Source organism: Mesoplodon bidens (assembly GCF_964165515.1).
Source record: "Mesoplodon bidens genome assembly, chromosome: 13".
NCBI classification, from domain to species: Eukaryota; Metazoa; Chordata; class Mammalia; order Artiodactyla; family Ziphiidae; genus Mesoplodon; species Mesoplodon bidens.
Window position 1 is genome coordinate 4045321 of NC_138169.1, and position 23567 is coordinate 4068887.

Here is a 23567-nt window from a genome sequence, read left to right on the forward strand (position 1 = left end):
CCCTTTGCAAGGCCCCTTTGGAAGGAAAAGAAGTAAAAGGGGCACCAAGAACCTTGAGCCACAAATGAAAGTCACTTTAGACTCTGGCACAGGCAAGGCAGAAATCAAAGTCCTTAGATCGGTGTTAAAGCCTAAAATGAGGGTGAAAGGAAAACTGCCAGAAGAATGAACAACAGATAGCATCTCTTTCCCTGTAACTAAGGAAAGTGGGTTTTACTTGGTTTGCAGATAAGTTCAGGCAGCAGGGCTGCCAAGTACAGTTGCACAGGCTTTGCACTGCACAAGGGCTTGCTTCTGGAGGTGTTCTGCAAAACAGAGGGAAGTCAAGTGTCTTATGCAAGGGCGCCTCTTTCTAATTTGCATGAAGACTCTGCTTGGGCCAGTGGTTTGGACCTTCCCTTAGGACATCATGAATTACAAAGAGGAAGCACACACATATTTTCACAGCCATCTCTCCTAAAACAGAGAACACTGGTTTCTAAATGCAGCTTCTTTACTTCTCGATTTCATTAATGAAGGGCATGTTGATTCATGTAGCATGTAAGCAGGACACTTGATTGTTTGGTTCAGTCCTTAAACTCAAAATCTAGAACTTTAACCTGGTATATTGTGCACATCCAATAAATGTTTGTTCAATGAATGAACCAATAGGGCATTCTGCACGTGAAGCCACTGCTACAGGTAAACTGACATCTGCCCTTTGCTGTTTTCCCATTGCCTTGAGAATATTAATTATTAATCACGGATTTTTCTGGAGGGAAGGTCACGTGAAGAGGATTTTAGTTGGAAAGGTAAATAATGAATAAAAATCCACGTTCATATTTAACTCACACATTTGTAAAGAACTGTTTGGTTAGGAAGACTAAATCTGGGATCCGACTCTCCCTAAACATCTCTTTTTATTACTAGTATCCATTTCTCCCAGCCCTCCTCACAAAGTCAGAGGTCCTCAAACATTTTGGTCTTGGGCTCCCTTTACAGTCTTAAAAATTATTGAGGGCCCTAAAGAGCTTTTGCCTATATAGGTTGTGCTGATTGATATTTACTGTATTAGAAATTAAAATTGGAAGTTTTGGAAAATCAAGATGACAAAAGCACATATTCCATTAGCTCTTAGAAGGAGGACATCATCCTTCTGGAAAAAGCTATAATTCAAAAAAGATACATGCACCCCTATGTTCACAGCAGCCCTGTCCACAATAGCCAAGACATGGAAGCAACCTAAATGTCCACTGACAGATGAATGGATAAAGAAGATGTGGTACATATATACAATGGAATACTACTCAGCTATAAAAATGAATGAAATAATGAATGCCATTTGCAGCAACATGGATGGACCTAGAGATGATCATACTAAGTGAAGCAAGTCAGAAAGAGAAAGACAAATAACATATGATATCACTTATATGTGGAATCTAAAATAGGACACAAATGAACCTATCTATGAAACAGAAACAGACTCACAGACATAGAGAACAGACTTGTGGTTGCCAAGGGGGAGGGGGAGGGGAGGGATGGATTAGGAGTTTGGGATTAGCAGATGCAAACTTATATATAGAATAGATAAACAGCAAGGTCCTATTGTAGAGCACAGGGAACTATATTCAATGTCCTGTGAAAAACCATCATGGAAAAGAATATAAAAAAGAATGTATGAATATATGAATAACTGAGTCTCTGTTGTACAGCAGAAATTAACACACTGTAAATCAACTATATTTCAATTTAAAAATAATAAAAAACTCAAAATCAAAGAAAAAAAGGAGGAGGACATCATCCTATGCCTCTGTGCACCTGTGACAGAGAGTGAAAAAGTCAAATCACATCATCACATTTTTGATAGTCTCTCCAAATAGCCCCCTGGTAGTCCTTGCTTCCAGAAAGTCACACCCTTGTGTAGTGTTCTCCCACGCTGGATCAGAGATGGCTGATGGAAGCAATAGAATACAGAGAATCAATGGTGTGTGACCTCTGAGGCTGTCATAAAAGGCTTTGCAGTTTTCACCTTGGTCTCTGGGGGAAGCCAGCCGCCATGTTGTGAGGCTACTCAAGCTGCCTGCTGAGAACTAACTTGTCAGCCATGGGAATGAGGCACCTTGGAGGTGGGTCCTCCAACCACAGTCAAGCCTTTAGATGATGCAGCTCCGGCCAACACTTTGACGGCAAACTCAAGGAAGACTTTGAGACAGAACCCCCAGCAGAGATCGTCCTGAGTTCCTGGTCCCTTGTTGCTATTTTAAGCCACTACATCTTGGGGTAACTTGTTACACATCAATAGATAACTACTATGGTATTATTATGAAAATAGTTTTTATCTCAGACTCTGTGAAAGGGTCTTGGGGACCCCCAAGGATTTCCATTCCATACTTTGATAACTGCAGAACAAGGGCATGCAGAACTTGAGGAGCTGTGTTCCCCAAAGATCCGAGGGCAGAAGCATTTGATGAGAAAAAGGAATGAAATGCAACAAGGCTAAATGTGGAAGGGACTGTCCTTGTCAACTAGCTTCTCGAAGCTGTGCTCACAGCTGAGGTGCAGAGAAAAGAGCTTGTCACACCCAAAAGTGCTCTTCTGACTCTGTTATCTGCTTAGTTTCATAGTCTTGGGGAAAAAAAAACCCACTCTTGTTCTTCTACTCATCCAGTAATTAAGGGCATGATTCTACCAGATGTATCAGGGCAGAAATTTGCATAATAGTAATGAACTTGGAGTATGTACTTGAACAAATAAAGAACATTAATAGATTGTATGGATCAACAAATAACAGGAATTTGGGGACTTCCTTGGTGGTCCAGTGGTTAGGAGTCTGTGCTTCCACTGCCGGGGGCAGAGGTTCGATCCCTGGTCGGGGAACTAAGTTTCTGCATGCCACACGGCACAGCCAAATAAATAAACAAAATAAAGTGGAGTCTGAATTAAAACAAATAGCATTTGCACCTTCATACTAAATAAAGCATTTTACTATGAATGTGAAGGAGCTAGTTAATGAAAGTTCTATTACTAATGCTACTCCTAAATAATAATGGCCGACGTTTATAGAGCATTTAATATGTGCCAGGCATTCTTCTAAGGGCTTCATATATATTGTCTGATGTAATCCTCACGACAACCCTGGGAGGTAGGGACTGTCATTACCTTCGTTTCACAGGTGAGGAAGCAGACACAGAGAGGGTTAGTGACTTGCCCGTGATCACAGAGCTCAAGAAGTAGTGGAGCTGGGATTGGAAGCCAGGCACTTGGCATGGTCTATGAGGTTAGCCTTTGACTGCCCTTTATCCCCTATTCTGTCTTCATAACACCTGGCAGGAGGTGGGCAGGGCAGAATGTAAGCCGAGAGGATGAGGGTCTATGGCTGTGAAAGTCGATGTGTAGCCCAGGTTGGGGCTCACCCTGTCCCTGTGCTCTTATTCCATGGAGAGCAGTGACTCAAAAACCAAGGCATCAGTAAGCTGAGCCCTGCCTGGAGTGTCTGAAAAGCAGGGTAATGGGCATCTCTTGGGCTTTGTCTGCCAAGTCTCCTGATGGTCCTTTCCCCACCCTCCTCCAATTCTTTATGGTTCTTTTTGGACCTGACCTTATTCTGGGGTACACACACCATGCTAGGCCAATCGTAATCAGTGCGAGTGTGGCTGCCTCAAAAATGGGATGCCCAGATAAGCTAGACTCAGGGTGAGGTCTGAGACTTCTGTTGGAACTCTTGGGGAAAAGGCAGACTTTCTCCTAGGAATGCTAAATTACTTGGATGGAAGCCTGTAGCTACCTTTGGGAAACCCTGCCTGAAAAGGAAGTCTGCAGACGGAAAAGCAGAGCTTAGAAAAAAAGACAAATGGATGGAAATGTTGTCTGAGTGCCTGGATCCAACAGTGCCTGAAGCCCTTGGACAACGGCGATGAATCCTCCTTTTGGATTAAGCCAGTTGAGCTCGTTTCTTGACACCTGCTCCAAAATTGTGTTGATAAAACACAAGGAATTCAAAGATCTTCCATCATGCTTTTTCTTTTTAAGTTTAACATACCAGATCGCATACAATATGAAAAAAAAAATACAGCCCAATCACTGGTCAGTCCCATAGGAACTACACTGAGGGCTGAACAGATGAAGAATAATGGACAGGCCTGGACTCACAGCAAGGCTGGGGCAGAATCTGGACCTACATTTCCCACTCGGTCACCTTCATGACCATCCCTCTGTATCACCGCTCCCTCTAATAAAGGGGCTACTGGCCACATGTGGCTATTTACATTACAATGAACTCAATTTAGGTAAAGTTAAACGTTAAATTCCTCTGTGGCTCTAGCCAATTTTAAGTGCTCCATGGCCCCATGTAGCTGGTGGTACCCGTATGGGACAGTGCAGATATGGAACCTTGCTATAGAAAGTTCCACTGGATAACACTGCCTTCTAAGTTTCTAAACATGTCTCTTTCCTCCTTCTTAGACTCTAACTGAAATTAATAATGTTTAGGAATATGCAGAAGGTAGATACATTATTAGAACTCATTAATTCAATGGAGATATTTGTTGAACATCTCTAGGTGCTGAGCACCATTCTAGAAGTTGAAGACACAGCCATGAACAAGTCCAAGAACATGCCCACACGAACATGACCGGCCAGAGGGGACAGGGGACACTGATAGTCAAAAAACATCACACGGAACATCGTGCTGGGTAGAGATGGGTGTTGCAAAGGGAACACCAATCAGGGAGAGGGGGAGCCTTTGATCCAGGACAGTGCTCCCTGGACCAGCAGCATCACTGTCACCAGGAAATGGTCAGAGATGCAAATTCTCGGGCTCCACCAGCAATCTACAGAGCCAGAATCACTGGGGTGGGGCTGGCAATGCATGTTTTAACAAGCCCCCAGGTGACGTTGAGCATTCACAAGTTTGAGAATCACCTAAATAGCGCAATCTGCACTCCTATCTTAGTCCACGACTTGCTTTTAAGGTCTTACGGTTTATGAACAAAAGCTGGACAAAAGACCCTGCGTAGCCCTTGAACTCTCATCTGAAAAAAATGAGTGGATGATGCTGTAAAACAGGTCTGAATACAAAGTCTATTTGTAAAAGGGATTGAAATGGCTCCAGAGAATTCATTACGTCCACACAGACACATCTTCTGTTTTTTCCTCCAAAATATTTCCTTTTTCCTCCTGCGGGACAATTACTGAAAATGAATTGTAAATTCATTCCTAGATGAATGCTCTAACCGGTTTCAAATGCCGACATAATCATGGGGCGGTAGAAGAAAGGCTGACAGTTATTGAATGTTAGCCTTGGCACTGCTAACCACTCAGAAAACAGTAAGAATCATACATCTTCCTTTCAGCTGGAGAAATTCTGGCAACAAGTATTTTGGAGCAATGTCCTTTTGGCAGGAGCAGTGCCAGGGGCTGGTGACCAAATGATGGAAGAGACAGGAGTCCCTCAGTTCGAGGACGGATACGGTGGGTCATTTATTCATTCATTCAATCCACAGTTCCTTATTAAGCACCTACTGTGTGTGAGGCGTTGTTCTAGATGCTATTGATAGAGTGGTCCCTTCCCTCCTGGAGCTGACATGCCAGTGGGGAAATTCAGACAATGAACACATAAATAAACAGGCGATTTTCTGTCCTGCTATGAAAGAAAATCAAGGCAGTCAGGGCAGAGAGAGTGACTGGGCTGTGAGAAGATGAGGTCACTGAAATCAGTCTGAGAAGATTTCAGCAGGGATCTGTATAACATGGGAAAAATGTAGTATGGAATCTGGAGGAGAGGCTCCAGACACAGGAAGCAGCAAGTGCAAAGGCCCTGGGGCTGGAATGCAGTGGAAGGGGAGGTGAGGAAGATCACTAGATCAGAGAACAGCTGTGGGCCAGACATTCAGGGCTGCCTAGGCCCTGGTGAGTCCCACTGTATTTCCTTCTTTCTTTCTTCCTTCCTCCCTCCCTCCCTGCCTCCTTTCCTTCCTTCCTTCCTTCTTTTCTCTTTCTCTCTCTCTCTCCCTCTTTCCTTCTTTTGCAAGGGGAGTTATGAGAAGAGTGCCACTGTGGAGGAGAGAGACCTGGTCAGGTTCTCAACATGAGGAATGAGCTGTCAGGGGTCAGGCTAGCAGCAGGGAGATGATGGTGGCTCGGATGAGCCTGTGGCTGTAAGGCAGGGAGATGCCGCAGCCTCTGAGACCTGTTTGTGACAAACACAACACAGATAGGTAGGTGCCACATCAGAGTGTGTGGCAGGTGTTAGGGGAACCGGCAAGGGGGTAGAATTCTGCGCCCACAATGCGTTATTCCTGCTGTAGCATCTCACCGGCCACCTGGAGTCTTTAAGAGGCTGACTGTTATCCTGTCCAGTAGTTTCCAGGCCGTTCTTGACTTCCTTCCCATGGAACTGACCGGGCTCCAGCATCCTTTGGGTGTGAAGATCTGTCTTCTCGGCTGGCGGGCGCTGGGGCTCAGCAGACGGCGGTGCTGCCGGAGTGCGTCTGCACCTCAGAACCCGCCGTCTTAGGTGAGAGGCAGCGGGAGGGAACAAGGGCCCCAGACGCTTGGGGACTTTCAAAGCGGACATCGCAGGATAACGTCTGGGATGCTGCACACGGGGATAGGGCCTGTTCTTTGCTGTTTCCCCAGCCTGGTGCACAGCCGGCCAGCAGACAATATTTGATGGAAGATGGAACGAACGGACGGTAAGGGACTCTAGGCCGAAATGAAATAGAGATGAAATCTCAGCTGTCATGGAGCCAACCTTCCAGATTGGGGGAGGGCTGGTGGAAGCAGGCAATACATACGTAAGCAAATAAAAACGTGGGAGTTCCCTGGTGGCGCAGTGGTTAAGAATCCACCTGCCAATGCAGGGGAAACGGGTTCGATCCCTGGTCCAAGAAGATCCCACATGCCGTGGAGCAACTAAGCTTGTGCGCCACAGCTACTGAGCCTGTGCTCTAGAGCCTGCGAGCCACAACTACTGAAGCCCGTGCGCCGCGACAAGAGAAGCCACCGCAGTGAGAAGCCTGTGCACCGCAACAAAGACCCAACGCAGCCAAAGATAAATTAAAAAAATAATTAATTAAAAAAATAAATAAAAATGTAAAAAAGAGAATGTCAGGGATGATAAAAGAGGAGTTGCCTCAGATATGATGAGACTAAGATATGGTTGCACGACAGCACGGGGTGTCAGGAGACCAGCTGTTGATGCTATTGGGGGAGAGCGACCCTCACGGGCTGCGTCTGCAGGAACCAGGCGTGGCGGGGAGACTTTCAGGGGGAGGACTCAGCAAGGACAAGGATGCTGAGCGTGGAGGCGCTGGGCAGCACCTCAAACCACACCTGGCACACAGTAGGTGCTTAATAAGGAGAGGTTCACTGTGGCATCGCCCTCTCCCCACAGGCTGGGGTGACGGAGGGCTTGGGGTGAGGGTTTAATTCTCTGTGGCTGCAGCTCTTAATCTTTTTTGTGTCATGGGCATGTCTCACTGTCTGGTGAAGCCTAAGAATCCTTCTCAGAATAAAGTCTTTATAATTAAAAAGATACATGCACCCCTGTGTTCATTGAAGCACTATGCACAGTAGCCAAGACATGGAAGCAACCTAAGTGTCCATCGGCGCATGAATGGATATACGAGATATGGTACGTATATGCAATGGAATACTACTCAGCCATAAAAAAGAATGAAATAATGCTGTTTGCAGCAACATGGATGGACCCAGAGACTGTCAGTGAAATTAGTCAGACAGAGAAAGACAAATACCATACGATATCACTTATATGTGGAATCTAAAGATATGGTACAAATAAATTTATTTACAAAATAGAAACAGACTCACAGATGTAGAAAGCAAACTTCTGGTTACCAAAGGGGGAAGAAGGGGGAAGGAATAAATTGGGAGATTGGGATTGACACATGCACACAGCTATATGTAAAAGAGATAACTAATAAGGACCTACTGTAGAGCACAGGGAACTCTACTCAATACTCTGTAATGACCTACATGGGAAAAGAATCTAAGAAGAGTGGATATATGTGTATATATAACTGTTTCACTTTGCTGTACAGCAGAAACTAACACAATGTTGTAAATCAACTATACTCCAATAAAAATTAATTTAAAAAAGAATAAAGTCTTTAAATGCATAAAATAAAATACGTAGGCTTGCAAAGGAAGCCAATTGTGCTAAAATACAGGTATCAAACTATAAAGAATATCTGAGATAGAGTAATGCATGTGCTTCTGTGTTAGTGTACCTCAAAATAAGTTCTAGGATTGGGTGTAAAGTGACCATAATTCCCAATTAGTGAAAAGTAGAAATGGTATTTCAGGGTGTCTGGATCACCAGTAATATGTATGGAAATCTGTGATACGAGTACAGTGGTGGCTGCTAATACTTTGGGGGATCTCTGTTCATAATTGGTGGAAATGCTGAGTTTTGGTTAGAGGTTGTTCGTGACCGTGGAGGTGGAATTTTTCCCGTTCAAGTTCACAGACCTGCCTGAGGTCTCTGTGATTCCCAAAGGGACTAAAGACCCCTGCAGGCGTGCTGTGGCATTTTTACGTCCTGGTCATCTGCCACTTCCCATCCTCTCGCCACTCTCTCCCAGGACTGTTTTTCTGACATTCCAGCGGGAAGGCTGGGGTTGTGAGGTGGGTGACTGCATTCTCGCTGGGAACGTGGGGTTTTGGGGTCACTCGGGCTGTGGACAGATTCCCCTGGGGTGTCCCCTCCCCCATCCAAGGTGATTCTGACTACACATGGGTGAACATTTCTATACTAACATCACGTCTTTAGGGGATTTATAAACTGATTCAATACCTACTGAAGTATACCTACTGAAGTAGCATTTCCTTTTAAATATGATTAAAAGTTTAACATGGAACTACTTAAGGTAAAAGAGCTAGCATTTCCTGAAGGCTTACCAGTGCCAGACAAGGAATTCTGAGTACATTTAGTTCTCAAAACAGTCCTACGAGTCTGGTATTATGTCTATTCCCACTCTACAGATGAGGCACAGAGAGGTCAAGCCACTTTTCCAAGGTCACACAGCCATTCAGAGGAAAAGCTAGGACTTACGCCAACATAGTTGGCTCCCAATTCCTGTCCTGTTCTCTATTAGAGAAAATATTAAGTAAAGGATAAACTCAGCGGTATATGGACATTGTAAAAAGTCAGAAGTTGGTGTGCTAAGGGCTGGCAGTTAATTGTGCCACGGTGCATGCAGTTTTCTCTCCTGGGGTCCCCTCTTATAGTACGTGGGCTCCAACTGACATTCAGAGTGAGGAGGAAGACAGCGCTAGCCTGTGATTCCCTCCAGCTAATTTTCCTATGTTAGAATCACTTTTTTTCTCCATCTCCATCTCTCATCGCCAGTGAAGTAATATAATCTTTAAAATTAGGGCAGTTTTTACTTTCTACGTAATGTAAGTAAAATAATGGAAAGCATAAACTTGGGAAAGACCTGAGCCATTGCTCATCCCCCACCCCTTCCTTTTACTGATGGGGAAACCCAAGATCACGTAATGAGGGTGAAAACATGAATGACAATCATAATCACATTTTTGGAGCATTTTCTTTGTGGCAGGCAGTGAATAAGGTACCATTAATTGGATAATTAATCAGCAACCTTGAAACCATTGCCACCAAGTCAAAACAGCTTCTGATGGGTCATAGATCAGCTTTTTAGACACAAATCTGGGCTGGTTAGTTGGAGAGAGGGACATTTTTAAATTGAATTCCAAAGTAAATCTCCAGCTGTGGCAAGGAAACACTTTTTCTGCCCATATAGTTATTTTTCAACTGCACAAACATTTTCCAATTGCCGAGAGCATCAAAGCCATCCTTGAAATACTCCTAGAGAATTACAAATGTAAAATCTTCAAGTTGGAGAAGGAGCGTGGAGATCAGGGTGTTTTAGGAAAATCAGAAAACATTATCTTTTCATTGTCTCTTTAAAAATAATATTATCCCATCCCTGTCAAAGGAGATGTCCCTTGATTCTCTGATATGCCTGTATTTGCCTTTCTCTAACACAGGATATTGCCAACATGCTTCCCCACGGACCTCAAAGCCAAGTTAAGTCGTCCATCACTTGTAGATTGACAGGGGGTCCAAGAGCATCTCTGCAATGCCACAGGCCTGCGAATGCACGCTCTGTTCCTCAGTCTGGTTCTCTGAATTTAGCAACAACAAAGGATGCAGAGAAGTAACCACGGGATACTGCTGGGTAGAAATATCCGGCCATGGGGTTCAGATACCCCAGTGAGATCCCTTAACCTCTCCCCTCACAGACTGAGGATAGGTGTGATGTATCCTCTGGGAAGGAGAGTCTGAAGCACGTACCCCTCGGTATCCCTCAGCATCCTGGCTGGAAACAGAAGGTCCACTCAGAGGAGTTGAACTGGAGAGTGTGTGATGACAGGGCTGCGGGCAGGATCAAAGGAAACAGCCAGGGATGGTGCAATGTCCAGACGCCCATCTCAGCTGGGAGCCTGAGGCAAGCAGCCCAGTGACTGGTACCCAGAGAGAGGAGGACCACGGAAAACAGCCTCTTTGACAGGACAGGAGCTGTACGCAGAGAGGACCATGCCCCTGGCAAATGTGCGGCAAGATGGGGCCGGGGGTGGGACAGGGATGCAGCAAGAGGGGGAGGGATAGGGATGCAGCAGCGTTCCAGAACAGCAGTAACAAAGTACCACAAACTGGGTGGCTTAAAACAACAGCAATTCATTCTCTTGTGATTCTGCAGACTGTAAGTCCAAAATCAAGGTGTCCCTAGGGCCGGGCTCCCTCTGAAGGTGCTAGGGGAGGAACTTCCTTGCCTCTGTTCTAGATCCTGTAGGTTACTGGCAATTTTTGCTTTCCTTGGCTTGTACGTGAATCTCTCCAAGCTCTGCTGCCGTCCCCAAACGGCCTTCCTCCCTGTGGTCTCCTCCAGATATCCAAACTGAGCTCTCCTTCTAAGGACACCAGCCATTGGACTTTGGACCTCATTTTATTTTCATTTTCATTTTTTTTTTTTGGCCTCGCCGCGTGGCATGTGGCTTGCGGGATGGAACCCGGGCCCTCGGCAGTGAGATTGCGGAGTCCTAACCAGTGGATTGCCAGGAAACTCCCCTACCGTTTTATTTTTAAATAAACTGCAGGGAGAAGCTCTGAGACATGAACAGAACTGGAAACCGGTTACAAGCCATCCCCTTGTCCCGCGCTATTCGTCTTCATGGCAGCACCTTATCATGACCTGGTCTTAGCTTAAGAAATAGCTTCCTATTTGCTGTCTGTCTGTCTCCCACATCCCCCTGCCCCCTGAGGGGAAGACCTACTTGTTTACTGCTGAGTCCTCCGGATGGAACACGATGTGCACCCACAGTGCCTGCACCTCGCAAGAGCTCAGGGTGAGGTTGAGTGGATTCTGCACGTCTTTATTCTTGAAAAGAGACCAGCATCCCCACACCCCTGCCGCCAACCTGCAGAAACTGCCACATGGAGGTCTGGGCCTGACCTCTGCTTGTGGGGTCTCAACTAGGGATGTGAATACTTTTCTCTTATGGCAAAGAAGAACTGAAGCCCAAGCACTAAAGTTGCTGCTTCATCTCCTAGTCTGTGCTGGCCCCAGGCTGCCCTGGACCAGCCTTCGGTCCTGGTCCCCACAGCCAGACCCCTCCCTCTCTTCCACCCCAGCTGATGTGGGCACTTTGAGGGCAGGGGCTGAGGACTGGCGGGGTGGGAGATGCTCGAAGGCCAAGGAGCTGGACCCTGAAGCTTTCCTGCCTCCATGCAAGGAAAAGGTCCTGTCGCTGAGTTAAGTCTGACGGCGGGGTGGGTAAATGATGGCTTTGTGAGGCTGAGTTCTCCACCCAGGATGGTGCTGGGGGCAGGCAGTGTGATTCAGGGGGCTCCCTCCCAGAAGGGTCACTCCGCTGGAGAGTTGAGGGCACTGCCCCCTGCTCCCTGTGTCTCATTTACTCACTGGGAGTTGGAAGGTACTGCTGGGTGAGATAGAAGGCCACCGAGAATCACATGGGTGGCATCGTGGCTTTCTTCCTGGATTTAGGAAGGGGTTTGAGAAGGCCTGATTTTAAGGTGAGAACTTCCCCAACGAGGCCCATTTCCTATTCAGTAATCCTCTCTGTTACCTTTCGGCAGTTTGCTTTTCTTTAGAATGAGCAACGGTTGGGGCAATTAATTGTTTTCAAAGACTGACCCGTTGCCTCACTGGCTGCTGACAGGTAACATAAAGATTTGCCTCTTGTTCAGTTTTTTAAAAAAATGTCTCATCTTCTAGTCAAGCTGCCATTTTATTTGTTACTTCCTTCCAATAAAAGTTTCTATTCTGGCTGCTTCTCAAGGTACTAAAGCTCATTCTAGAAAAAAAAAAAACCTGAAAATACAGAAAATAAGAGAATAGAAATCTCTCCAAATTGTTTCTTTTATTGTCTACTCCCTGGTATAGTTCCTAACTGTCCACAGCACTTTGCAGAGTTGATGTCAAACTGTACATTCGAGGGGAAGCAAAAGGATGACATCACATGAGCTCTTAAATCCGGCCGTCAGAAGTCCTTGCTCTATTCCGTGCAGTTAGCCACTCTGTGACCTTCTGGATGAAGCCAGTTTGAATTCATTTACAGTTATTTGCACACAAAAGGATTCTGGGTGTGACATAAGTCGTCATTTCATTTTACCTTAAAGGTATTACAAAAACACTATAAGCACAATATTAATGACACCCTGCTTCAAAGAAGGCTTTCTTGTAGTCCCTTGAAAAGCATGGCCAGGGACTTCCCTTGTGGCCCAACGGTTAAGACTCAGGGTTTCCAATGCAGGGGGCATGGGTTTGATCGGGGAACTACGGTCCCACAAGATCCCACAAGATCCCACATGCCACGCAGCATGGCCAAAAAAAAAGGCGTGGCCAAAATCATATCTCATATACTTATAATGACTTTACTTTTCACAGTATCTGCAAGGACTTATCTTTTTGAAATAGGTAGGGTGGGAACTAGGCATGTATACTCTAGAACTGAGGTCGAGGTCCTGTGACATAGGTCTGCAAACTTTCTCTCTAAAGGGCCAGACAGAAATTATTTCAGGGTTCGTGAGCCAAGAGGCAAAACTGAGCATATTAAGAAGCGACTTATATAAGCGTTCAAAATGTAGCTATTTGAAAAGGCAAAAACCACTCTTAGCTTGCATGGTGTACCAAGAGGCAGCAGGTTGAATCTGGCCCATAGCCTGTGGATTGTTGAGGCCTTTTCTAGGACATGAAAAGTCAAGAGAAGTCATTCTCTAACCTCAGAGTATTAACAAATCCTAATACCTCCTGTGGTGGACATTTGTTGCTGTGCCTGACTAGCATCCATTGCCCCTCTTTCAGTGGAATCAGATTTTCCCATCATGCACCACGCCTACCAGCCCTCCATCTGATCCCAGACATGCTCCAGGGGAAGGTGTTCCCCAGACCTGGCCATCCAGAGCATCACATCCTTTTGGCTTCCGTGACTGGCTTCCCAGGTTAGACACGTGACCCAAGCCAAGCCAATCAGTTCCAAACAGAGCCAGTCCTAGGAGTTTTCTTGGGTGATCAGCAATGATCTTTCACTCTTTTCCTGCTGGATATGATGCTGTGACTATGTCAGCATGGCACTGCCAGGGGCCACCTTGGGGACAGAGCCTCCTGGACAGTGACTCTAGCCAAGAGGAGCACAGAGCTGAGAGGGGAAGAGAAGCCACCTTCCGTGATGACATCATTTGCACACCTGCATCCTTGGTACTCAACCTGTGCTCTGTTGTCTCTGTCTAGAAGCATCCGCATAACTTAGGAGCTTTAAAAAATACCCAACACAGACCTCCTAAATGAGAACCTGCATCTGAGAAGAATCGTTAGGTGACCTATATGAACATTAACATTTGAGAAACACTCTTCTGGACTTTTTAAGTTATGTGAGCTGGTTACTTCTCATCGTGCTTAAGCCAGTTTGAGTTGGGTTTTCTGTCACATGGAACTCAAAGACTTCTAGTTGATATATTTCTTAAGCTGGTGTCAATGAAGCCTGCTTATTCCAAAGCTGAACAGAAATTAGTTTTAGAATATCCATGTCAGGCTCCATGTCTATGAAGGCGAATTCTGGCAAAGACCACTGGAGCTATATTTCAGAACACTCTTCCAGTGCCTCTGAAACGCCATCCTCTATGTATCTCCATAAGGGGGACTTAACACTTGTGCACAGGCATGGTCCTGGAGAATAGTCCCAGGGCTTGGCAGACGTGGGTGAGTGACCACAGGATAGAGTTACAGTCTAGCCCCTTATCATCCTCTGCTTTTCTCAGTTCCAGCTGCATGGGGTCTAGCTAGAAGTTGGTAACACGGGTTTGTGTATACTCTATTTGTGTTGTGTTCTACTTGTGTCAATCACATGTTGACTTACTGTGTAGTGAGGCAGAGACTGGGGTAGTCACCCAACTTTTCCTCTGCACCCATGTTTCCCAGCCCTCTTGAAATCTGACGGGGCCACGGGACTCCTGCCCAAGGATGTGTGTGAAAGTGTCATATGTAATTTGTAAGCCATTGCTTAGAAGAGCTTGCGTGTCACTCTGACTGCTCCTCTGTCTTTGCCACCAAGAAGGCCACGTGTTCCTGATGTTCTAGCTCCAAGATGATGACGTATCCATCAGTCTAGATCCCTGAGGGACTGCCTGGAACAGAGCCCCCTACCATCTAAACCACGTGACATAAGCAAGAACAGCCTAGATGGCATTAGGCACCTAAGATTTGGGGGTTGTTTGTAGCAGTAACATACCATACCCATCTTAATAGCCATAGTGACCTCAAGCTTCCTTATAAGAAAGGAACAGAAATAAAAAGAACTGGAGTAGACTTCAAGAAGAAAAAGTAAGTAAATACTATAAATTTGGCAAATGTCATGAAGCTGGTATGAAAATAGCTGAAGTTGAGACAGGCTGGATTAACGACGATAGCAACTTCCAAAGACTAGGAAGCGGGGAAATTGTGAATGCAAACATCCCATGAAACAACGGCAGCAAACTTCCTGGGAAAGAGAGGGGGGACACCAGGGTACAATCAGACAGCTGAACACATGATCACACGCGCATCCATGACCACACCGGGCTTACCATGGCCAAGGGCACGATGCCAACCAGGTCCTTCTGGCTGATGAAGATCTCAGACACAGCGATGTCTGTGGTCCCCCTCCTCGGGTATTCCACCTGCCAGGTGATGGGCTGACTCCCCGACAGGCTGCTGAAGCTGGCGATTTCAAAGTTCATCTGCACAACCTCATTGAATAAACTGCTGCTTCTGGAAGAGAGCAGAGGAAAATAGCTTTAAGCTGACTTGGTTTGGTGGAAGCACATTTCAATCCCTTCACCCCGTCCTCCTCACAATTATAACTAGAATGTGAGGACAAAGGAAATGCCTTTCAGGAATGGCACCTGGGAACTTGGCACCAACTACAATTTAGGGACCTGGGCGGGTGGGATGGAATAGCACCCACACGTTAAGAATGTGGCCGAAGAATCTTCGACATTGAGCATCAGTGTATGTATTGATGAGTCTCCTGGATTGATTTTGACTAGCTCTTCAGACAGTGAGTTAATCCAGTTTGCCTCACCCTGGCACCATGGACCTGGATGACCTCGGAACTAAATGGACCCCCTTGAAGTTCAGTGTCGTTTGTGTGGCAGATATTGTAAGCAGCTAAATCAACGTCTTTCAACCCCTTCCTAGCTTATCCTCCTACAGAGGCCGAGAAGCATAAAACTACCTTTCTAGACTCCCTTGCAGCTACCTGCAGGCTTAAAGCCAAGTTTCCACTTGTCAGAGCCATTCTACTTGTACTTAGATGTAGAAGTGGGTTATGAAGCAGCAGCGGGGAAGGCAATTAGGATTTTTCTGACAAGCATCATGGTCCTGGTTCTTCCGGGGCAGCTGTGGTGGTTCTGTTATCCAGGCCCCTGTATTATCATGCCAAGTGATATTTCCAGTGCAAAGGTCCACGGCAGAGTTGGTCATTTTTCTTATCTGTGTTTCTTCCCTGTCTGCCTTGTCCCTGGCTGTGTAGTAAACACATTCAATTCAACAGCTCTCCTAGAGATTCTTGGAATTGTTCAGTATCCCTTAAGGAAAACTCTTCTCTTTAGAAGGACTAGTTAGCTAAAGGGGCTCTGATGTCTGCAACTAAGAAATCTGACTAATACCCTGTATTTGAAGTGGGCCCAGATATATGTATTTTTTAGCAAGCTTGCCCCAGCAATTCTGATGCTTTGGGAATGACCGACAGTCCAAACATCTCATTTTTCGGATGACAAAACGAAAGCCCAGGAAGGGAAAATTGCTTGTTCTCAACCACATAGCTAGTTAGTGGCAGAAGCAAGCTGAATGTAGCTTCTCCCAATTCCCAGCCCTGTGCTCTCGACAGCATTCTCCTCTAATTTAGTCGGGGGTCGAGTATGAAATTACAAGACACCAAGCAAGTTTCCCTAGAACAGAGATGGGCAAACTGTGGTCTGTCAGCCAAATGCAGCCTGTTACCTGTTTTATGTAAACAGTCTCATTGGACCCCAGCCCTGCCCGCTTGTTTATGTTTTGTCTCTGGCTGTTTTCATGTTACATACAAGAATATGGTTGAATAATTATGTCAGGTCATGTAACACCTGCAAAGCCTAATGTATTCACTAACTGGACCTTTACTGAAAAAGTTTGCCAGCCCTTGTTTTAGGAGATCAGAGAAGGGAAAGTGGGAGAAGCTTTCTGGAACTACTGAATCAAAAGAATCAATATTGGTGGTGCCCTTCCAAGGAAGGGAATCCCAGACATACAGCTGGGCTTGTGAGGTGGGCCAGGGAGGATCTTGAAGCCAGGCTGAGGTGCTCCCAGTGCTCTTTGCCTGTAGGGTAAATATTAAGTAAGTGGTGGGCCAACAGTTAGCACTCTCACAGCTGGCAGCTTCTGGAAAGGCCGCCTGATGTCAGGTGAATTGAGGGGGATTTCCCACAGCACATCAAGAAAGAAACACCAGAGATGTTAACACTGCATCCCAAGCGTGTGCTGGTACCAGTGTGAAGAGTCACGGAGAAACTCTTCCCTTTGCTGTGGGCGACCGTCAGCTAAAGATGCACCCACTCAATCTTCAGGTCTTGCCCAGTAGCCAGAACGCTAATTTCTCACTCTGTTACCCTCAGGCCTGTTCAGAGGCTGGGGCGGGACGTAACAGCAAGGTCGCTGCACCAGCCAAAGCACTGGGACTCATGAATCTTCCTTCCGGTGCTCCGGGCTGGAAGTGGAGCCCGGAGGATAGCGATTTATGAGACGCTGCATATATCCCTCTGGGAGGGAAAACGAATTCAGCGTCTGGAACCTCAAGCCATGGTCTGTGCAAGCTCAAGAGTGAATTATTTGTCTTGGAAAATGAGGGAGACGTGTCTGGAATCTGGAGTGTTTCCAAACTAAGACTTCTTGGTCCAGCAGCTAAGGCCTGCAGGGATCGGGGTCTGCTCAACTCAACTTCCGGACATCCCTCCTGCACGCTCTGGCCAGCCTCTCCCTTCATAAGACTAAAGACTTCCCCCATTTCAGGGGGTTTAATCTTGCCCTCTCAGGATTAACAGCCTCCCTTGGTATCTCCTTATCTGCAGCAGAGCTGGCTACTTGGCTGTGCTCGCTGGAGATGTAGCTGTTGGTTTATCTGACCCTATTCAACAAAGAATTCTCTTTCCTTAGTACTGCACGTGGCAAAAATCCAGTTATCCAAAGATCCTGTCGTGACGCCTAACGGATTGCCTACACTGAGAATATTGCTAGAGATTTTACAATATGCCTGCGACCTACCCCCATCTTTGAGGTGGAAGACTCCTGCCCTAAAGACAATGCAGTGTGGTGATTTCCAAACTGTGGTCCATGGGACCCCTAGTGTACCCGGGGGCTGTGAGAGTGCTGGCTCTGGGGCTGGAACTGGTCCTTGATACACCTCTTTCCTTCATCAACTCCTACTGCAGCAAAAGCAGATCCAGTGTTACATGTTGTGAATATTGGGCATCCAAGAAGTATTTTATTAAAGAATGAAAAAGAAAGGAAGTGGTAAAGGGCAGGAGGGAGGTTAGTGGGTTGAAGCAAGACGAGGACCCGTGACTCTTTCAAGGGAACACAGCCAGTGTCATGACTCATTTGCTGTCACCTTCCAAGCAGACCTCCTGAGCTCAAGTCCTGGCACCACCCGTTACCGGCTGGGTGACTGTGGGCAGCTCTGCCCTCTTTTCCCTAGTTGCCAAGTGGGAAGTCAACTCCTTCCCATTTCATGGAGTTGATACGAGGATTAAATAAATGATCACATATGTCTCAGGCACTTAGAACAGAACTTGGCACGACCAAAGGTTAATAAATGTGAGCTCTTCCTGTGTTTAGCAGGACTTGACCCTATGTTCATCCTCTGTGACTTTAGATTTGGTCAAAAGCCACCTCTTAAACGTGCCCCTTTAGGGCTGGTCCAGGAGCTCCCGGAGAACAAGCCAGAGGATAGATGCCAATTCCCTGCTGTTCATCGTGAACTGGGATCTGTATACAGTGCACTTACTTGGTAGCTGTTCCTGTCAGACACAATACCATGGTATGATACATTATGCTAGCAGATGGGGACCAAGAAAAGAAGAAACCTGTCTGCAAATCTGTCTGTGGCCAGTGCTTTCCTACTCTCTCTGAGCCAACCGAAATCTTTGTTAAGCCTTTGCCTTGAAGGGACCCAGAACCCTCCATGCCAGCCTATATGGGGCTTGTGATATCTTTGGAGTAATAAATAGAGGAATTTAAACACTTGAGTGATTCCAGAGAGAGCCCAAGAACCACTACTTGCTAAATCAATAGGGTAGATTTATTGCAGTTAACTCTCGAAAGAAATGTTCAAAATTGGCTTAAAAAAAGCTCTTACCCAAAGCAAATAAATTCCCACAATAGTCACAATAAAGTTTGGACTTTGGAAACCCAATTTATCAAACCTCTTAGGTGTTGCACTCCATCTTGTAAGAAAATGAAGTCTCGGTGTATCTTAAGAAGCCAAAAGGGCTTTACCTCCCCACTGTGGAGTGTAAGGGATTTCAGCTCCCAAGTCAGACACTGATGACAGCTGACTGCCTGCAGGAAGAAATGAGACTAACAAAATGAAGAAATCGACCTTATAATAGGGAAGCAGCTCCAAGAGAACAGAATAATTTGGCCCAGGCTTCATTTGATTCATTTTACTTCATGTGTATTTCATGAAGGCCAAGGACACATACATCTCCCCTGGGAAAGGCTTTATGAGATAGTCCCACTGACCCCACCGTCCACAGGAACGCCCTGATGATCTCTGGGTGCTCTCCACGGTGCTGCAACATATCAGTTTGAGCTGCACGTTGCAAGCAACAGAAGACATCTTGAGCTGACCGATAAAGAAAAGGGAACCTAACACATGCCTCAGAAGTCCTAGGAAGTGTGGAGAAAAAGACATGGAGAATAGGCGGAAGCAAAGGAAAGGTGGACAAAACCAGCTCTAGACGGGGCACCACGGCTGATGCCAAAACGAATTTTCTACTGTCCTTGATGCTTTGCACCACTGATCCCACATTCAAAGTGCTGAGTGCGGATATCTGATTGGCTGAGCTAACATCCCCTAATCCAATATGTCAGGACAGTGAGAAAGGATCTGGTCTGTTATTGAGAGAGTCATCTCTTCCATTCCTGCCCTCTGCAATTAACATGCAGGGCAGAATTCAGGATGCAGGATAACGGTGCAGGACAGAGGAAGGAGGAAAGTCTGCAGGTTGCCCTGTTTCCAGACACACTTGGACTAGACTGAGCTCAGACTTATTTTTTTTTCCCTTCTTGCTATCCCGGTCCCCAAAGCCTAAAAATTTATAGGAGCAGGTGAATGTGGAAGGATGAGGAAAGAGAGTACTTTACGCAAATAATATTGACGCCAATGACATTGCTTCAAAGGTGACCTGCAACCCTTAAGGAAGTAACCTGAGCCTTCCCTTTCTACAAAGCGGGGACTCTCAATCTTGGCTGGATGGATGTTATGATCACCTGGGGAGACTAAAAAAAAAAAAAAAAACTATGGATACCTGGGTCTACCCTGGACCAATGGAATCAGAATCTCAAGAGGTGTCACTCAGATATTAGTATTTTTAAAGCTCAGGTGATTTTAATGTGTGGCCAAGGTCGAACATTACTGCTATTCCAGAAAGGCTCTCTCTCTGTGATCACCAAGCATTTTGCTTTTAAATGATTATTATTTTTTTGCTTTCTAGTGTCCATGCAGCAGTTGTATTGGGTAGGCATTCCAACCATGGGCTCTGAAATAAGACACACTTGGGTGTGAATTCTGACTCTGCTCTTTAGTGGGGGTGTGATTTGGAGCAAGTTACGTAACCCATTCGTTCTCCATTTTGATGACTATCTGGAATTATTTGGTGGAGGGTTTTAACAAATTCTGAGGTCTGGGTCCCATACGAGGGAACTTCTTCATTCACTGGCCTGAAGTGGGACCTGGGAACTGGGATTCTTAAGGACTCCCCAGGTGATTCTAATATGCAGCAAAGTTGAAGAACCACTAACTTTACCTGTAGAAGAATCGGTTCCTTGATCTGTGATAAGCCACCCTTATGAGGCTGTTGGAAGGATAAAAGGTATAATATGTGGAAAGCTGAATGCATACAAAAACAACTATTCATCAAGTGGTAGCTCTGGCTACAGTGTTTCTCCTGTTCAATAACCTGGCAGGACTTGGACATCTCTGTCCTCCTAAGGCCGTGTGTCCTGGGATTTGTGGAACACAGCAGGTGGGGAAAAACAAGACCTTACCCAAGGTCCCTGGATCCTGATCTAAGCATCCCTCCCAGGCAGAGTGTGTCTCCAGCTCTGACCCTGAATTTGACTAGACCAGGTCCTATCACTTATTTTCCTTTCTTCAGCATGGTGGATGGGCGTGAGCACATGTTTTCTGAGTCAAAGCTCTGGATACGAACCTCACATTTACCCTCGAGACATTACTCATGTTACTCATGCTTTCAATACCTCAGTTTACTCATCTCTGAAATGGGGATATATGTTCTGCTCTTTCAGGGTCTTGTGCATATTTAGGGAGATAAATGTACATGTTTAACTCAGTCTAAGAGCCCGGCACATAGCTGCGCAAATTGTTGACAGCTAACACAGAGGGAAAGCATTGAGCTCATCCCTCAGATCCAACTGGATCATGAAGATGCCCAGATGCAAGATCATGTGGAGAGTGTGAGGCCCAGCCATCCTGGCTCCAAACTATTGTACCAGTAAATATAGCTCCATAAGAGTGCCTAGGAAAAACCAACAGAGGGATTGTCCAGAAAATTCCCATTTATTGAGAAATAATAGTTATTTGAAGATAGCAAGCTTGGGACAGTTTGTTACACAGCAATGGATAAGGGATGATGTCTCTGACGGATACAAGTCTTTCACTTGATTCCTAAGGGATCTTAGAGTCTCCCATGCACTTTGCCAGCAGGATATGGCAGAGGTCTAATAGCATTATCTCAAGATGCCAGGGGCAGGGAGGGCTTGAGAGGGAGCTCACTCCACTGCCCAGCCTCCTAAGGCCTGAGTGGTACAGGAAAGCAATGGAATTTTCACCTAGTTCCAGGGAAGACTACTGACGTTAGTCTCCTGCCGTCTTTCTCTTGTCTTGCAGGGAAAGACGTCACGGATGGTGCACTCAGAGACCAGGTAGAAACACGGAAACCTCATGAACATTAGCGCCGAACCATGACCACACCTTAGCACATCCCTGTGGATGAGCCATGAGCCAGATTATCTGAAGACCCAAGGTCCCCCCCAACCCCCATCCAAAGCTATCATCCTTCCCACCTGGGTCCATTTTGAAGAAAATGGAGCAGAGCTCGAAAGACTGAATCCACCGAGGTTAAACCTGAAATGCCGAAGCGAACTTGAAATCAACCAGATTAACTTTGCAGCTACCAAGGAGAATGGGGGCTTAAGGCAGACCTTGAAAGCACTGACAGATACAGGAATAGAGCTGTATATATATGGTCCTCACACTGGATTTGTAGGTTGGAAACGCACCCACGACCTTTGTTAGTGGAAGCTGGACATGGCAAAGCAAGTGTGTTTTGAGGGTCCGCCTGAGCCTGGCCCTGGAGTCAGCGATGCTTCCATCTCCCAGTTCCTGATAATACAATGTCCCTGTCTCCACTACTGCACCAGTTTCCTTCTCCACCATTTCCTCCCTCGTTTACTCTACTCAAAACCACCAAGCTTCCCTCTACCTCACTGCCTTTGCACTGGCTTCAGCCCCAGACATCACTGCGGTTCACCCATCACTACCTTCACCCTGTTATCCATGGCTCAGCCCACTGTATCCACATCATCACACGGCACATTATACATTTATAGACGTTGGGTCGTTCGCCATCTGCCCCTCCCCTTCTTCTCCCCTGAGAGCTCCACGAGAGCAAGGACACTGTATTGTTCACTGTGATATTCTCCTGATACGTCACAGCGCTGACCCTCGGGAGATGCTCAGTAAATATTTGTCGAATGAATAATGAATGAGTGACGCTCCAGGAGCCGGGTCCCCTGATATTCACATTCTATTTCCTTCCACTAGTCAGGTTAATATTCATTTCGGCTCAAGAAGGGAGAAGGAGTTCCCCGCTCAGTTGGACAGGAGGGCAGAGGCAGCCTTTGAAGCTATCAGCCTTTCCAGAAGGGTTGAACTCCGTCCAACGGAGAAGCGAAAAGCAGAGCCCATTGGAGATCTTCCAGGAAAGACATGCCCCAAGGTCCACTACTAAAACTTCACCTTTTCCAAATATCACAGAAGACAGAAGGTGGATCTGCTCCAAAGCTTGCTATTGAATTTTAAGCCTGCTGAGCACCACTAAATACATAATGAAGAGGCTGAATTAACTATGCAAAAGTATAATTTACAGTTAATGTCTGTAATTGATGAGTTGAGGGTCTCTGTGGCAGCACGAACCACTAAGACTAAAAGGACTAGAGGGGATAAAGGAAAGTTTTACTCTAAGGTAGAAAATAGAAGCGTGCTCTGCTGAGCACCCACCATTCATCCATCCATCAAGCACTTACCAAGCCCCTGTTTTGTGCCAGGCATGTGCTTTGGTACTTGAGATACAGAACTGAATGCACTGTGGCCAACAGTGGGTCACAGGTCTCCACCAGAATTCCCACCACCTGCTATTAGTTTCCCATTTATGTGGCTAAAAACACAGGGAGGAGACTGACCAGAGTGAATGCAGATGCAGCATGTCCTGGGGCTGCTTTGCTCTGGTCCCCTGTTCCCCTCTGCAGCATCCGGCTGCCCTGGCGTCTTCCAAGCCGGGGGCGGGGTTCTGCCTGAGTTGAGAAAGCAGTCTAATTCCTGCTCTACCACTTCTCTCTGGATTTGGGGTCCATACCATCCCCATCCTGGGAGAATTTACACTGGCAATCTCTGTACTTCTAGTTAATGTCCTCAACCCCAGCTGCACGACAGGATCACTTGTCGTGCAAAGCACCAGTGCTTTTTCAGAAACACCTTCCTCTCTTCCT

The 23567-nt window shown here is 46.2% G+C and overlaps 1 protein-coding gene across 1 annotated transcript in view; it reads right to left on the reverse strand.

Annotated features, from left to right (window-relative positions):
- The window catches only part of TMEM132C (transmembrane protein 132C), a gene marked incomplete at its 5' end in the record, with an annotated part of 375994 nt that overhangs the window by 53654 nt on the left and 298773 nt on the right, over positions 1–23567 (reverse strand). The window contains one exon of the mRNA XM_081252152.1: positions 15107–15290. Within this exon, the coding sequence (XP_081108278.1) occupies positions 15107–15290 (184 nt within the window). The remainder of the gene's footprint in view (positions 1–15106; positions 15291–23567) is intronic.